Genomic DNA, 17055 nt, shown 5'->3' with positions numbered 1-17055 from the left:
ACAAAAGGGTTTTGCCTAGCAATGCATTTAGCAGCACATGCAAGTTTCACTTTTGAAACACAAAGGCCCAATCTGGAACATGCTGCCTTCCTGCTAGGTGTATGTGCATGTTTGCCAGGACTGATGAAAAGCCTTTCTGCATGTGCTCAGAGGCCCTCTTCCACAGGATAATTACACCGTCAAGGGCTAGAGAGGTTGTTTTTCTCCCTCTCCCGCAGTAAGAGAAAGTCATCCAATGAAACTGGTCAGTAGGAGATTCAAAAGAAAATACTTCGGAAGAAAACAGGGTAATGAACCAGTGGAACTCGCTGCCACAAGATGCGGCAACAAATCACTCCCTTCCAGGGCTGGGGCTTTCAAAAGAGGCAAGTTGAAGCAGAGGAGGTCCACCAAGAGGAGAGTGCAATCCTATGCGCACTTTCCTAGTAGTAAGCCCCACTTAACTCAGTGGGACTTGCTTCTGAGTAGACATGCATAGGATTGGGCTGTAAGGTTGCAATCCTATGCATGCTTTCCTGAGAGTAAGCCCCATTGGAGAAAAGGAGGCTTGCTTCTGAGTAGACCAACACAGACTTGTGCTCTAGATCCCCTCCCTGGCTCACCAACCTGAGTGACTACGGTGGAGCGGAGTCCGGCCTCGGGCAGCGCGTAGTCCCAGCCGCGGGTGCAGGGGCCGGTGCCGTTGGGGGCGAGGGCGCCGCCGGGCGGCGGGTAGCGGTACAGCAGGCAGCTGCTCCCGCGGGGCAGCGAGGCGTTGCGCAGCTCCTGCCCGGAGGCGTTGCGCAGGGCGGGCGGCAGCAGCGCCGGGTCCGGGCGGCAGCGGTGCTGCGGGGTGGCGGCCAGCAGGAGCCCCGCGGCCAGGCTCAGCGCCAGCGGCACGGCGGGCAGCCACGAGGCGGCGGCCAGGAGCCGGGCGCGCCGTCCGAAGCCGCCCACCTGCCGCAGCAGCCGCCCGTCGAAGTCCATGCGCTGCAGCCGGGAGGGCGCCGCTGGGCTGGCTGCGAGAGGGCGGGCTGGCTGGACGGGGCGGACGGCGAGGGGCGGGGCGGGGCGCTGAAGGCCGGGAGCCGCCTTGCCTAGCAGGGAGCGGGCGGGACGTCCAGCAAAGCGCGTCCTCCAGGAAGGGCAGCACAGGGGCAGGCTGCGCCTCGTCCAGCCTCCCGCAGTGGACACTCGGGTGTCTCCGGGAAGGCCACCAGCAGCCATCCCAGCACGCTTCCCCCCTAGCAGCTGGACTCAAGTAGACTGCCTCTGAACATGGAGGTTCTGCTGAGTCACTGTCTCGCCTGCTGGCCCTGCAGTTGAGTGCCCAAGCTCCGTAACCTTCCTAGGGACACCTCACCAATCCTGCACAGTATCAATTCTCCCCCTGCCCCCTGACAAAAGAAAATTTTTCCTTTACTCTGTCTGTTGATAAACTGTGGAACTCCTTGCTGCAGGATGTTGTGATGGCAGTTGAGCTAGATGCCTTTAAAAAGGTGATTGGACTGGTTTATGGAGGAAAAGCTCATCACAGGTTATAAGCCATGATGGATAAAGGCAACCTTCTGGTTGCAACCTTCTATCCATAGAAGTAGAATGCCAGATGCAAGGAAGGGCGCCAGGGTGCAGGTCTCTTGTCTTGAGTGCTCCCAGATGCATCTGGTGGGCCATTGTGAGATCCAGGAAGATGGACTAGATGAGCCCTTGAATGACCAAGTTCTGTTTCCAGCCCAGAGGCTTCTACTGAACCTGGGGCCAAGCAAAAAAGATTTCCAATTGGGCCCCACAGCTCCTAAAGCCGCCCCTGTCACATTCCTCTGGTGGTCAGATCTCATTCTACTCATTTTCTTATTAGAGTTTTCCATGCTAGTTTATGGTAGCAAAAAAAAGAAGAAAAGTTGCTTCTTTTGCCTTCTCAAGGGCCTCTCCCTCCTCTTGCCCTCTGCTATTTCACAAAAAACACACACGCCATGCAATCATCCTGGCAGCCGCAGGAGCAGAAGCACCTTGCTTAACATAGCCATGTGACGCAGGGGGCATTCTGGCCTCTTCTGGGGACAAGGGATACATCCAAGGAGAAGGCGAGAGTCCCCTTTTGCCAGGGAGGAAGTGCAAAGGAGAGGGGCTGCCTGCACAGCTGTGGCAGAGCAGCTGGAGCTGCCCAGGGTGAGCTTCCTCCTGGTCAAAAGGCCTTTTGTCCCAGGCGTTGCTCCAGGTGCCTGGAGTGGCTTAGCTGGGCAAGGCATTGTTGGAGGCAGGCACGTAACCACGGGAGAAGAGGCAGGGAAGAGCTTCCTCCTGAGACTGGCACAGCGCAGGGAAAGACGCTCATTCCAGTCCAGCCGGTTTCTTTCCACCCCTCCCATGACTTATCCTGTTGCCTCTTAATTTTGCAAAGTGCTTTACAAGCGCTGCTGTGTTTACCATCGACCACAACCCTTGGAGAAATCGGCTTCTGTGACGTGCCTGATCTGAACAGTAAGAGGGGACCTGGTAGTGATTGCATAACCTCTAGCAGCTCTCTGTGGATCTGTGCCCAAGGTCTGGGCGGAGAGTCCCAATCCGATCCTGTATCTCAGCTTTTCCTTCTAGTGCAGTGTTTCTCAAACTGTGGGTCGGGATTCACTAGGTGGGTCCCCATTCATTTCAATATTTTATTTTTAATATATTAGACTTGATGTCTAATTGTTCAAATTGACTGCATTTGGGGACATGTTATAGATCTGTACTTGTAACAGGCTACTCTGTATATGCTTTTAACAATTACAGTCAATGGCATTTATTCCTGGGTAAGTGTGGGTAGGATTGCAGCCTAGGATTGTGAAAAATTTTCCTGCTTGATGATGTTACTTCTGGTGGGCCCCAACAGATTCTCTTTCTAAAAAGTGGGTTCCAGTGCTAAACATTTGAGAACCACTGTTCTAGTGGAAGTTCCTTCCTCCAAAATACCACATTTCATCTCAAAAGTTTTATTTAAACCTTTTTCTTTTCAGTTGATGGGAATTAAAGAGAAATATCAAAATCCTAACATCAAAGTGTGACCCGCAAAGTGTTTTCTGGCCTTGAGGCTATTCAGCACTCCTGTGGCTATCTCTTTTTTTTCCTAACAGCATTTTTTTCCTTAGAGTTTCCACAGGGGTGAATGGGGAGATTAGTACTTACCGTGAATCCCCCTTCTCAGTGGTCTCCATGTTTGGGTTAGTCTTCCTTGGGTAGCTCCTCCCTCTCAAGGAGGACTAACCCGAACATGGAGATCCCACTGGAGAATCAGGTTTCTGTCTTCATGGCCTAGAACCTGCCCTGATTTTGCAGAAGGGATGGATTTTTATGTTCTTTGCATTCTGTGAAGGCCTCTGTGAAGGGTGCTGGCGAGTATGCCTCACACCCTAGTGAGAGATTGCTACAAAGGTCCAGTCCCATCTCGCAAAGGTCTGGCACCTAGTTCTGGTGATTTCCAGAAAAGGCCCTGGGTGAAGGGAACACAGTTGTGCTCCTACAGAGCTGCCTTTCAACATCTCAAGTGCCCTGAGTGATGAGTGTTCTCTGATGAGGCAAGAGGAAACTCTTTCACAACCTTTTCCACAAAGGCCAGGGTTAAACTTCTCATCTGGAGCTGTGTGAATAAAACACCCCTGAGCTACTTGAAGGAGGAGCAGGCACAAAGGTCACCCACACTCGCACTGTTTGCCCTGACTTCATCCCAGCTCTACCATTTTCTCTTGGGTTCACGTATAGATTATAAGCCCTTTGAGACAGGGACCTCAGCTCTCACACACTGTCAGTTTTTCCTGCAAGAAGTTAATATCTCCTGGCTCCTCCCCTGGGAGGGATGAGTAGTCAAGTACCCCTGTTACATGAGAGCACATGAAGCTGTCCTCTGAATCAAACCATTGATCCATCAAGCTCAGCACTGTGGCCACAGACAGCTCGCCAGGGCTGTCTACAATGTAGACAGGTGAAAAGTGGTGTGCCCCAAGGAACTGTCCTGGGTCTGGTGCTTTTAAACTTGTTCATAAATGACCTGGACTCAGGGATAAGCAGTGAGGTGGCCAAGTTTGCCGATGACTCTAAACTTTTCCAGGCAGTAAAGAGCAGAAGGGAGTGTGAAGAACTCCAGAAGGATCTCTCTGAACTGGGAGCAAAAAGTGTTTAAGTGTAAAGAAATCACACTGGGGCAAAAAAATCAAAACTTCCCATATAGGCTAATGCAGTGATTCTCACACATTTACACCCACTTTTGAGGATGAGAATCTGTCAGGACCCACTGGAAGTGACATCCACAAGTAGGAAAATTTTTCCAGAGAAGGGTCTTTTTCAGTGCTACCTGGAGATGCTGTTGGGGTAGAACCCTGGATCTTCTGCATGCCAAGCAGGGGCTCTGCCATTGAGCTACAGTAAAGCATGAGTTGGGCCTTAGTTCTTTTCCCCTCCGGTTGGGGCTTAACCTTTTTTGCCAGGTTCCCACGCTTCTGAAAGCTTCTGGCTTTTTCGAAACCACCTTTTTGCTGCAGCTGCTGCCACCCCCACCTCCATTGCCCGTCCCTTGCAGCTATGCCTGGGCAGTGTTCTGCTGGGCCTGAAAATATTGGCTGGAGAAAGAGCCCCTTCCCACGCCTGCCAGGCAGGCTTCTCAGTGTGACTCCTGCAAAGCACTGAGGACACCTAGTGGTAATCGCCAGACAACACTGCACCTCTTCAGAGTGGAATCGCTCTAGCAAATTGTTCTCATATTTCACAAGGGGACAGCAACCATCCCTGTCTGTTGCTGGTGTATCTGCTGAAACATTTTCATATTTCATTTCCAAGCAGTGGTGAGGGCATTTTTAAAAAATACACTACATGTGCATGACCCTAAAATCTATTAACTTGGCATTTACCCTAAGAAGCATTCCTCTCCAGAGAGCTTTCAGTCCAAGAGGATGTGGAGCAAGAGACCATCAGTTGCCACACTCACTGATTTTGTAGCATACGACAAAGACAGAATTTGTGCCATTGCTCTTGCTTGCTCCCAGCCAAGTAAACCAACTAGCACATCAGGAAAATCAACATTTTCCTGACTTGCTGATCCCTTGACTAAAATATGCAACAACTTGTCCCTTAAAATGGCCATGGTGCCACAGGATAGGCAAATGTCACACCAGTCTCTAAAAAGGTCCGGGAAACTATAGGCTGGTCAGCCTAAAATCTGTTCCAGGTGGACTGCTTCATCAAAGATAAAATCTTAAAACACACAGAACAACAAGCCTTGCTGAGGGAGAACCAGCATGGCTTCTGTAAGGGTAAGTTCCTTCACGATCCTTTTAGAACTCTTTGAAAAGATCAAGAGGCATGTGGATGCAGGTGAACCCATGGATATATCTGGATTTTCAGAAGGCATTTGACACAGTCCCTCACCAAAGGCTGCTGAGAAAACTCCACAGTTAGGGAATAAAAGAACAGGTCCTTTTATGGATTAAGAATTGATTGAGGACCAGGAAACAGAGAGTGGGTGTCAATTGACAATTTTACAATGTAGACAGGTGAAAAGTGGTGTGCCCCAAGGATCTGTCCTGGGTCTGGTGCTTTTAAACTTGTTCATAAATGACCTGGACTCAGGGATAAGCAGTGAGGTGGCCAAGTTTGCTGATGACTCTAAACTTTTCCAGGCAGTAAAGAGCAGAAGGGAGTGTGAAGAACTCCAGAAGGATCTCTCTGAACTGGGAGCAAAAAGTGTTTAAGTGTAAAGAAATCACACTGGGGCAAAAAAATCAAAACTTCCCATATAGGCTAATGCAGTGGTTCTCACACATTTACACCCACTTTTGAGGATGAGAATCTGCCAGGACCCACTGGAAGTGACATCCACAAGCAGGAAAACTTTTCACAATTCTAGGCTATAATCCTACTCACACTTACCCAAGAATTAGTCCCATTGACTATCATTGTTAAAAGAATATACATAGTAGCTCATTAAAAGTACAGGTCTGTAACATTTCCCCAAAAGCAGCCACATACCATGGTAGCATCATGTCTAACATATTAAAAATAAAATATTGGCATGAAAAGGGACCCACCTAGTGGGTCCCAACCCAGTTTGAGAAATACTGGGCTAATGGGTTCATAGCTGTCTGTGGCAGATCAAGAGATCCTTGAGAGCTGGTGGACAGCTCTATGAAAGTGTTGAACCAATGTGCAAGAGCAGTGAATATTTCTCTACCCAGTGTGTAATTGATCTGTGGAACCCCCTGCCTCAGGATGTGGTGATGGCATCTAGCCTAGATGCCTTTAAAAGGGGATTGGACAGGTTTTTGGGAGGAAAAGTTCATCATAGGTTACAAACTGTGATGGGTATATATGCAACCTCCTGGTTTTAGAAGTACCTCAGAATGCCAGATGCAAGGGAAAGCACCAGAATGCAGTTACCTTGTTGTCTTGTGTGCTCCCTGAGGCATCTGGTGGGCCACTGGGATGCAGGAAGCTGGACTAGATGGCCTGATCCAGCAGGGCTCTTCCTCTTGTCCAAGATTTCTATTAGTCAGGCCTTTTTAAACAGATTGCACAGTGACCCCTCCAAAGGCCTGAAGGCAAACTGCCTGTCCATTCCACCCCTTTGGACTCTTCTGTCTCCTGATCCCCTCATTCTGCTGCAGGCTTGGTTCCATCCTCAGTTCCCTTCCTGTAAAAAGCAATCTGCAAAGAGGACACACAGGACAGGAGAGTACATGGTGCTTGGCACCCCGTCCCCTCCCTTTCTCCCAGGTAATGCAACTGACACATCTCTGCAAAAGAGCAGAAAAGAGCCCAAAAAGGCCAGTGAGGTTTTTTTTTGGTTTTTTTAAAATTTATTTATGAACATTATCTCTGGAGGGACAACAGTATCTCTTTGCTTCTCTGTACATGCAACTGTAGAAAATAACATCTGTATTCACTTTGCCTCTTTCTGCAGGAAGTTGTACAGCTATGGGACAGTCATGTGGTGGCAGAGCAGGTGGCCTCAGCAGCACCAGCACTGCCAAACAATATGTACACAAACTACATTGTTAAAAAAAATTACACGGTTACATTACACACAGTGCACCCCGCCTCTGTGCTGGAACCCCACATTCTATGCAAGTTGCACTAGTACAAATAAAAGGGTGTGAGAATTATTTACACATATATACACTGTCTGGCTGAATCATCCACAAGGAGGGGGAATTTACACTGATATCCGAATTTACAGAGCACGTGTGTTGAAAAGGTTTATGCTCCGGCCATTATCCTGACCTTAAAACTGAGACTTTTAGGAGATCTTCTCTATCCACAGTCGTCAGAAGAAGAGAGAAGGAACAGGGTTCTGCAGTCACCATTCAGGGCTGCACCCCAGCGTCACATAGGGAGAGAAGGAGTTTAGTTTCTGGACGGGAACTATGGCGCCCAAATCAGCCACTCTCTCCTCCAGGCTCTGCCTGAAAACAAAACAAAACTGCACAGTGCTTTTACATGGCCCTGAGCGAGCACAGGATGAAGGCAACAAGTGTTCCCTTGGGTGGAAGCCTCACTCTCAAAAAGGCTTTGAGCACTGGAGACCAAGGGCACCCCAAGTCTCTCTCACACACAGACATGTGCCAGGGAGGGTGCCAACTGCCTGCTATGCAGTACAACGCTGGGTGAAGGGCTGAGCATCCAGTCAAGGAAACCAGGGAGGCCACAGAAGAGGGTTCTGTATCACACAGGGATCTAAGAGCACCATGTGGCAAGTGAGAGATTGTATGCAGGCAGTGTGCCATTAGCAAGAACTGCTCTGCAGGTATCAGGATTGGCTCTCAGAGCCCCAGAGTTTTAACCCGTGGCAGGAAGGATTAAGAATGCCTCTTTGCTTAGGGTGAGGGCAAGAAGCTGGGGTAGCCTTCTGGTTTGCAGCCATAGCAAATATTTCAAGCAAGAGAACGGTACTAACAATTTGTACCAGTTTGCAGTCACTACAACACCACTTGAAGGCTCACTCTGTAAGAGGAGTTGGTGGACTTCTTCCCTTTTTTGCTTATACAGATGCACCCATCTACAACATGAGAAAGATCCAGAGTGTTTACAAAGAGTTTCACTTGGCTAAATTGCATTCTGGAAAGAACCTTTGCTGCTATAGAATTATGTAGGACCAGTTACTTGTTACCACCTCCAGATCTCACTTCTTCCTGAGCTCTAGTCCCCGATGAAGGCGCATGACAGGTCTCTAGCTCAGTGACTGCGTTTGATTGCAGAAGGAACTGGCCAGGAACCGATGCAGCAAGCGAAAGGGACTCCTACCAAGGTGTGCCAGCTCAGGCACTGAAGATCACGGGTCGTAACAGAAATGCTCACTGAGCCTCAGGTAGGAGAGTTACGCAGACACTCCCATCTGCCTCAGCTAGGAGTTCAGATGGTTGGGGTGCTGCTGCTTTCTGTAGCAATGTCCTGCCCAAGCAATGGGTCCTTTCTCGTCACAGAAGATGCAAAGGGAGGGAGAGCCCTGAAATTCAACGCTAAGGCCCGGAGAGGCTCAGCCTACAGTGCGACTCAGCCAGCCTTTGGCCATGTGTGTCTGCGTGGGCACCTGCCTGGCCAGCAAGCATTCTACCTCCCCTTCATGGCTGCACAAGGCAAGGAGCACACAACTGTCAAATGACAGGAGCAATGGTGTTCAGCCTACCAATACAAAGACCCCCAACAAGTCAACATGCACATCTGCTGAAGGATGCAGATTTCCGAGAAAGTCTCTCCTGCAGCCAGAGAACTACCAAGGCCTCTCCTGTCTGTCTCCACAAGTGTGTTCTGGCATAATTCTCAGACTGGGGTAGAGGATGCCATCTTACCTTTTTACCTAATCAATATCTCCCACAGGCTCTGACCGTGTGGCCACATGTCCACAAAGGATGCCTGGAGAGACATGGCAGATCAGAGGTGTGCAACATGAAGAGATGCTTCTGCAGTGATTTTCTGCAACTGTTCAGAGTAAAGAAGCCAAGTATAGAACCAGAAGCTACACAAGGCCACATGGGTGAAAGCATCTTCTGACACAGGAAGGGCAGAGGTTGTCTCTTCCTTAGCCTGTCTTGGGAATTCTCCCGCTTCATCTACAAGTTCTGCCTCCAAGTGGTCAAGTCCACAAGCTATGGCAACGACACTGCAAACTGCACTCCAGCCTGCCAATGTGAGGCAGGAAAGCCTCCCCTCCACCACCAGGGAGCTGCAGCGCAGCAAAGCTAATACAACCAACACATGATAACCATTCCGGTAATGAAAGATACCCTGAGAAACAGTAGACCAGTGCAGAGATGCTGGGGCTACACAGCCTTCCGTGGTACTGGTTTGCCCCTCTTTTTAAGCAGCACTCTGGACAGGTCAGGGGGCTGTTTCAAGCCTGCCCGATCATTCACCTTGCTCCTTGTAGCGAAGCTTAAGGCTCTGGCTAAGAAAATGGCTAGAGCGGCTCTCCCTCTGCCCTGCCCCCCATCTACAGGGAAACTTTGGTTCACGCCAGGCTGCCCTATGGTCTCTCCCAACCTGCCTGAAGCAGCCAGGAGCAGCCTGCCCGTCTGCTCAGTTCCAATATGGATCACCAAGTCCCTCTGAACCAGCCTCACTCCCAGCCTGTTGTGTGCAGGCCACACCCTGGCCAGCTCAGCTCAAAACTGGCAGGGGAAGAGAGTGAAGAGGTGCTCCCTGAAGCAGCGTCACTGGTGTCACTGGGCCCAGGCTTGGGGGGGCTTCCCTCATTCAGGGCTGTGTCTTCTTTCCCCACTCCCAGGGGGGTGAGGAGCGGGGGGGGGGAGGGAGAAGTGCTGCCTGGGGTGAACTATACATACAAAGATAATTTTAATTAATTTATTTATTTCTTTACACATGACTGAAAGTGATGTTACAGTACATAAGTTATTTACAACTGTGCAGTAATGTGTTGCAAAATAAATTATCTAGAAGGCAGCAAAAAAGTACATTGTTAATGTATATAAAAAACTGTACAGCTTTTTATGGGATACAATTTCTCTTTATACGAGTATTGGCTCTTGTAGTGTTTATCTCTTTTTTCAAGTTATGTTCTCAGAAAGAGAAACGAAATGCCCAAGATTAAAGGAAAAAAAATATATATATATATTTATATATATATATTTATATATATATATATATAAACCATATGGATTTTACTCCATTTAAAAACAGAGCTACAAAGTCCTTGCTCTGCGCCATCTTATTGTACAGGGTCAGGTGCCTGCTGCCTCCCACGGTCCTGACGGTTCTCTGGGATGTGTCTTGGGATTCCAGTCCAGCGGCGTGGCCCTTTCTACACCGCCACCTCCAGGGCCGGCCAGGTGCCTGCCTTGTCAATGCGTTTCATTGTAGCCTGGATGTAACGAGAAACTAAAGAGCTCCCTCCCGCCCCTGCCCCCGGAATCCCCCCACCCTGTGGTTTTGCCCTGCAGCTTCTCCGAGGCGAGATCCACCCGCAGGAAAATGGAAAAACCAAAGCGCTTAAACGGCCATGATTGTGAATGTGCCAACCAACCCTGGTCGCCTCTCCTGTTCGGTGGCTGATGCAGCACAGAGAGAGTGTCCCCGAATGTCATCTCCGGCTCCCTGCTTTCACCAGCCTCCCTTCCTTCCTCCAGTTTGGTACAGGCTGCCCCATGCAGGCTGCCCACCCCCACACCGTCCATCCACTGCAGCGACTGGCAGGAGAGGAACTGTGCCTCCCCCACTTCCCCTGCTCCTGCTGCTGCCTGTATGCAGGGAGTCGCTGTGAAGAAAGTGCCATTTGTTTTCTCATTGATTTTCTGCTTCCTCCTCATCAGACTGGGGATTCATCAGCAAGCAGTTGGGGTGTGTGAGAGTGCCTGCACCCAGCCTCAGGGGGCACCCACCCATGCCAGTCTGCGGTGAGAACATCTCCGGGCTCGGTCCTGTCATGCCGGCAAGAGCACAAAGTCATCGTTCACGTCCACCATCGGTACGTAGAACGAGGGCACCTCGTTCACACAGAGCGACTTGTGCCCCGCAGGGTCCAGCTCCTGCACCTTCAGCTGCCACTCCATGCGCTGCACCGCGTTCAGGGCTGCAGCTTCATGCTGCTGCCGCATCAACAGGCACGTCTGGACCGGAAAAGAAAGCAGTGAACGTTTTGGAGGCCAGGCAGGTGAAGCAGCACGGTCCAGCCTCCCCGACCCAGAGGCCCCCCCGATCTCCTGTCAGTTCTCCTGACCACCCAAGAGCAGATACCTCCAAGCTAGACAGTGGGTGCTGTGTGAAAAGGTACCACACGAGCAATTCAGAAGCCAGAGGACCAACTAAAAAGCTGCAAGTTTTCACTTTTTCCAGAACTCTTCGCCAATCTGGATGTTGAACAAAGAGACAAGGGGCAGGAGTGAGAGGGCGAAGCCCACACAGTCTGCAGGTTGTATTAGCCATCAGGTGGAATGCAGGAGGTGTCAGGCTGACTTGAGGGGATTTGCTTCTGCTGCATGGCTGACAGGTGTTCAAGTGGCACCCGAGGACTGCTGAGATAGCCTACCAGTAGTGGTTCTGACCTCTCCACAGCCACTTGGGATCTGTCTCCAGCAGGTTAAAACAGACTCTTTGGACCAGGTTTTCCACGGAAAACCCTTTGGACAATAAGAAAAAAATTATTCAGGGGATGGACAGAGTGGATAGAGAGATGCTCTATACACTCTCACATAACACCAGAACCAGGGGACATTCACTAAAATTGAGTGTTGGGAGAGTTAGAACAGACAAAAGAAAATATTTATTTACTCAGCGTGTGGTTGGTCTGTGGAACTCCTTGCCACAGGATGTGGTGATGGCGTCTGGCCTGGACACCTTTGAAAGGGGATTGGACAATTTTCTGGAGGAAAAATCCATTATGGGTTACAAGCCATGATGTGTATGTGCAACCTCCTGATTTTAGAAATGGGCTATGTCAGATGCAAGGGAGGGCACCAGGATGCAGGTCTCTTGCTGTCTAGTGTGCTCCCTGGGGCATTTGGTGGGCTGCTGTGAGATACCGGAAGCTGGACTAGATGGGCCTATGGTCTGATCCAGTGGGGCTGTTCTTATGTCTGGGCAGCCTTTTTTTCCAACACTTTAATTGTGAACATCAAAAGTCCAGGCAGAGGATCTTGCCTTAGGCCTCCCCACTTACTCTCACATCTAGAAGGGAACACCTTTGCTAGGACAGAGCCTGCTGCCTGCTTCACTTAACAAAGGAACTATGCTGCTGCCATCTTCTAAACTCTCTGCCTTACTCGCATGCAAATATGGGCAGACTGGATTTATTAAAATTGCTTTTTAAATCTGGAGGTAGCCTTTGCAAGATTTCAAGCTCTGATGACGAAATGGGAAAGTGGCAAAAGGTGCTGGCAGGAAGGGAGCACAAACACCAGGCTATAATGTCAAAAACATTTGCCTTGCTGATAACAGGCTATTTACAAAGCTGGAGATAGGTAGTGAACCATTCATACACCTGGGATACAGACCAATGATACCCACTCAAGAAAAGCCAGCATTTCCAAGCTCAGGCAACAATCTTATCAAAATGTCAAGGTGCTCAGTCACTTATAACCCAGTGTGCTCTTTGTTCTCTTGCACAGTCTGATAAGAAAAGCAGCTTCTGGAATGGGAGGCAATCAAATACAGAGCTGTACCACTTGTGACTGTATCTACTTATGGCACTGCTTCCTTGGAAGGTGGAGAGCTGAAGCAAGCACGAAATGGGGTGCCCCCCATCCCAGAATGTGTTCCCCAGGCAACAGAGGAAACCGACTACCCAGCAGCTAAGGAAAATGGGCTTAGTGGAAAATGGGCTTCCACTGAGTGAAAGACTGACCCTTAGAATGGTGAGGACAGATTTAGTTCATTGGTATAAACCACTTTCTAACAACTTTTCACAAGGCTGTGCACAAAGTAAAGAAATGGCTGTGAATAGAGAGGTAGCAGGTATTTAACCAAGCAAGACAGGTGCCAGGGAGCTTGTAAGCCTCTCCTGGGATTGATAGGATTAATTGATAAGCCTCTCACCACCAAGCCAGGGATCAGGCAGCCAGACATGGCCCTCTATGAAAAGGAGGGAAACTAGGTGCCCCTCTCTGCCTGTTATCAGTTCCTTATATAGAATGCTGTCTCCCAAACCCCACATGGGAAGAAGTGTGAAAACTGTGTGGATATGCTCACACAAAAGGACTGCACACAAGTGCTTTCACCATGTTAGCCACAATTGCACAGTCCTCAGGGCATGAGTCACTTCTGACAACAGGTGGGGGGCCTGCCCAGCACACAGCAGGGAGCGGTATGAACCAGGGTCTCCCACTCAATCTTCTCTTCTAACAGGCCAAGCGTCCAGAACTCTCAATGCTGCTGGAGCCTCATGCAAACCTTGCCCTACGCTCACCTTCATTCGATCGTACTTGTCGTCCACATCCTGCAACCAGGAAATGAACTGGCGAGCATTGAAACGATCTCTGACGGATTTGTTTTCATCTCCCTGCGTGAAACAAAAGAGAAGGGGGAGGTGGGTGGGTGGGGAGAAAATACAGAACAAAATTAATTCTCAGCTGGTGTTTTCTCTCTCACACATCAGCACGGAACAGACTATGGGCTGAACCACATGCTGTGTCACACACTGTTTGGCCCCGCATGTTTTGGAGCAACAGGGACAACAATGTGTGGGGAATGGCTACGTAACCCTTTCCCCTCCCGCTGCAATTCAAACAAAAACTGCACTCACAGAAACTGCTCTCCTAGGAGCAGCAGCCACTTCAGGCATGTGCCTTTGTCAGGTCAGCAGGGGAGGATAGCCCTTGCTTTCCTGATAGCAAAGTGGCACGGGAGTGTAGGAAGACAGCACAAGAAGCAGGCGATCCCAAACAGAGCCAAAGGAGCAAACATAGGCTTGTTTGTTGCAGAAGCAGGTATTGGTAAAAGGAGCAGGCAGAAGAGTAGTCAGTCAAACGGTCCAGAAGTGAGGGATACAGCAGGTCACAGACACCAGAAGGCAGTCCAAAATCAGTATACAAACCAGCAGCACGACATGCAGAAACTACAACAACCCACACCCAGGAGTCAGTGCTTGTCCCATATATACTGGGGCCAGCCAATCAGAGTAGGGCGACCTCACAGTCACAAGACAGTCTTGTGACCCACTCTGATTGGCTGTCCAGTGGTGCACTGCACCATTCCTCCATAGCCTACGTGACTCAGTACTCATCTCTCCCCAAGTCACGTGACTCCCACCTGCAGCAGGCACAGTTGATTGCATCAGCTGTGCTGCCTTGCTGGTTGCTTCACACCAGACCCAGATATCAGGACCTCCTGCCACATCCTGGCTAATAACAATCTCAAGCCTGGGATGCCAAAAACCAGACAGCCTTTAACTGGGACCATTCAAGACCTGTTCCTCTCTGCTCGCTGCGGTCCCAACAACCCCACTGCTGTGGCTACTTAACTTCAAATGAAGTTATGCGAGGCTGAACTACACTACATCTTTAACAAGCTCTGCAAGTTGGCCCTCGGGTGCAGGACCTGCAAACCCCCCCTCCCCCATCACCAGAGACTACAGTGTTCAGTGACAAGCAGACCACGTCATGTCATGTCCTGCCTCCCCTGTCAAGGAGCCCCATTTTGCTTGTTCTCTGCAAGGAAGAACCCTTCTGGACCTCTTAAACCAAAGGACCCCCCCCCCCAAACCATATGGCAGTAATCCTCTTTCTTGTGCCAACTTTCTCTTTCTGTGTGTGCTGAAAACTGATGAGCTGTAAATCAGACCTGGAAAGGATCGATATGGTGGATGGCCAATAAATTTCCCCATTCCTGCCAAGTCCGGGGGAGGGGACGGGAACTGACTGACTCCTGCAATGCAGCACTCAGCTTCCCACCGACATAACAGTTTTGCAGCAAGCACAGGGGACCACAGCAAAGTGTGTGTCCAGCAGGAGGCGCTGGTGCCATGGCTTTGCTTGGCGGCGGCAGCCCCTTGTCAGTCCTCCTTCCACCGCAAAGTAGCAGAGGGTGCTGAAGGCTGCCTCGTTTGCAACTTCAGAGGCTTCGTAGCTGGCACTAAATCTACGTGCAACAGACAGACTCCTTTCTGTTCACCAAGGCTCAGAGCTCCGCTTCTCTCGGTGCAGGAGTTATGCTGGGTTCTTCCAAAGGAGCCTGGAAGCATCATGACAAACCAGGGCAAGGTGACGGCCTGCGAGGCACCTGCTGTTGGGCATCAGGACTGCATGCATGGGCCCTCTCAGCTGCACACACGTGCCAGTAGGGTGCCCCTTTTCTGGTGATTTGCTCAACCCGGCCCATAACACATACAGCATAGTGCCTCCTGGTAGGAGGAATGAAGTCAGGGCACTCAGACAGGAAGAAGCAGAAACTCTGCATTGCTCCCTGTCACTCTAGCAGGTGTCTTGCAAGGAAGGAAGGACCCAGTGAGAGCCAAAGCCACAAGGCACAGACCTGATTTTCCAGAGGCATGTTGTACACCTCCGAGTCCAGCAGCATGGTGCATGCACTGAAGGGCACGGCTTGGTTCGCAATAGTCCTTGCAGCCCGACAATGAACCCTCAGAATCTCCTGTTCACAAGAGACAATCAACTTCTCCTGCAGAGGAGGAGAAATGTTAGTAAGAAGGAAAGGAGGGCTCCTGTACTTGCAGGGCATCAGGAGAAGACGCTACCCGCCAGCCCCTGAAACCCCCCCCCCCCACTTTGCATTGGCCGTTACCCGCTCAATGCTGTGCTGGAGCCTCAGCTTGCCCCGGACGGCCTCCTGTTGCTTGAACAGCTCCTTGAGGGGCTCTGCCAACGACGGAGGGGGCGCAATCTGAAAGACACAGGAAGCAGAAGCCAGTCACTGGGGGTGGGACGGGGTGGGACACACATCTCAACAACAGCCTCATTTCCAAAAAGTGAATCTGCTCACATTCAAGACAGTTCTAGTGACAAAGCAGAACCCAACCCAGGGCTACAGCAGGCCAAGTGCCTGGCCACTGAGGATATGGAGCAGGCAGTGACAGCAGATGCTCCCTGAACCAGTCTAGAAAAGGTGAGCAGGTAGGCTCCCCCCAAGGTGCTTGCAGTCCATGTCAGCATTCAACACAGGAACCAAGAGGCTGCAAAGCACTGGCAAGGCCCCAGGGAAGTCTCCATGCTTATCTGTCTTCACACCTCCAACTTTGGCTCATCCCCTTCATAACAGGAGCTCTCATAGGTGGGTGAAGGTCTCCCAAGAAGGCACAGGCCTAACAACAGAATCAGCACTCTAACTCTCATGCTGTTGGCGCAAGAGCAGCAGAGGGACAGGGCACTGGAACAAGTGCCTCCTTTAGGCTACAGCACATTCAAACTTGTCCTGGGCCCACTCACCTCTCCTGCTCCCTGCAGCTTTTGACCTGCTTGCTCCTAAACCAGGGAACACAGTATGCTTCGAGCATGTCCTGCTTGATCTGGAAAGGCTCAAGGCCTTTTCACAGCTTCACGGGACTCAGGATGCCAGCCCAAGCGAGAGCAAGAGAGACAATAAGGTCTCTTTGTATATCTTGATGCTGCCCAAATCACAGCCGATTTGGTGCAGGATAGAGAAGCAGTACGTGTCGGGGGAGCTGCCTGACTGCTGCACAGCAGAATGAAGAGCACAGGCTGCCGCCCACACACCGGCTGACAGAGACGTTCCCTCCAAGCACACTTGTCAGGAACGCAGCTCTGCTCTGTACACAGCTCAGCTCTCCTCAGTCAGAAGAGGACACTCAGCACCGAGCACAGTGCAGCACAGGGTCCTCTGCAAACAGGTGCATTGGCACCTGCAGGCTGCCACTGCTACAGAGCAAGGATCAGACCAAGAGGATCCAGAACAGTAAGCCTGGGGAAAAGAAGGACAATGCCGGCCGGGGACCAACTAACAAAGCTACTTACATAAGCTTCCCTTTCTTCTGCTGCTTTAATGTCCTTCTATTTATACTTGATTATATTATGCTGAGTTTTTCAACTCCTGAAATATGGTTTACCTGACAAACTGATATGTGGCATCACATGTGATTACTTTACTGTGCTCAACAATCAATGGGCACCTGAGTCACTGGCCCTAAGCTTT

The 17055-nt window shown here is 50.4% G+C and overlaps 1 protein-coding gene across 2 annotated transcripts in view; it reads right to left on the bottom strand.

Annotated features, from left to right (window-relative positions):
• Positions 1-9793: 9793 nt before the first annotated feature.
• The window catches only part of ANKRD11 (ankyrin repeat domain containing 11), a 185081-nt gene continuing 177819 nt past the window's right edge, over positions 9794-17055 (bottom strand). For both annotated transcript variants that reach the window (XM_066636764.1, XM_066636765.1), the window contains exons 10-13: positions 15691-15789; positions 15424-15567; positions 13361-13453; positions 9794-11066 (exon numbers count right to left, since the gene is read on the bottom strand). In XM_066636764.1, the coding sequence (XP_066492861.1) occupies positions 10881-11066; positions 13361-13453; positions 15424-15567; positions 15691-15789 (522 nt within the window). In that variant the 3' untranslated portion in view covers positions 9794-10880. The remainder of the gene's footprint in view (positions 11067-13360; positions 13454-15423; positions 15568-15690; positions 15790-17055) is intronic.

This window comes from Tiliqua scincoides, chromosome 9, assembly GCF_035046505.1.
Source record: "Tiliqua scincoides isolate rTilSci1 chromosome 9, rTilSci1.hap2, whole genome shotgun sequence".
NCBI lineage: Eukaryota > Metazoa > Chordata > Lepidosauria > Squamata > Scincidae > Tiliqua > Tiliqua scincoides.
The sequence above is the reverse complement of the archived record's forward strand: the minus strand, read 5'-3'. Positions and strand labels throughout refer to the sequence as shown.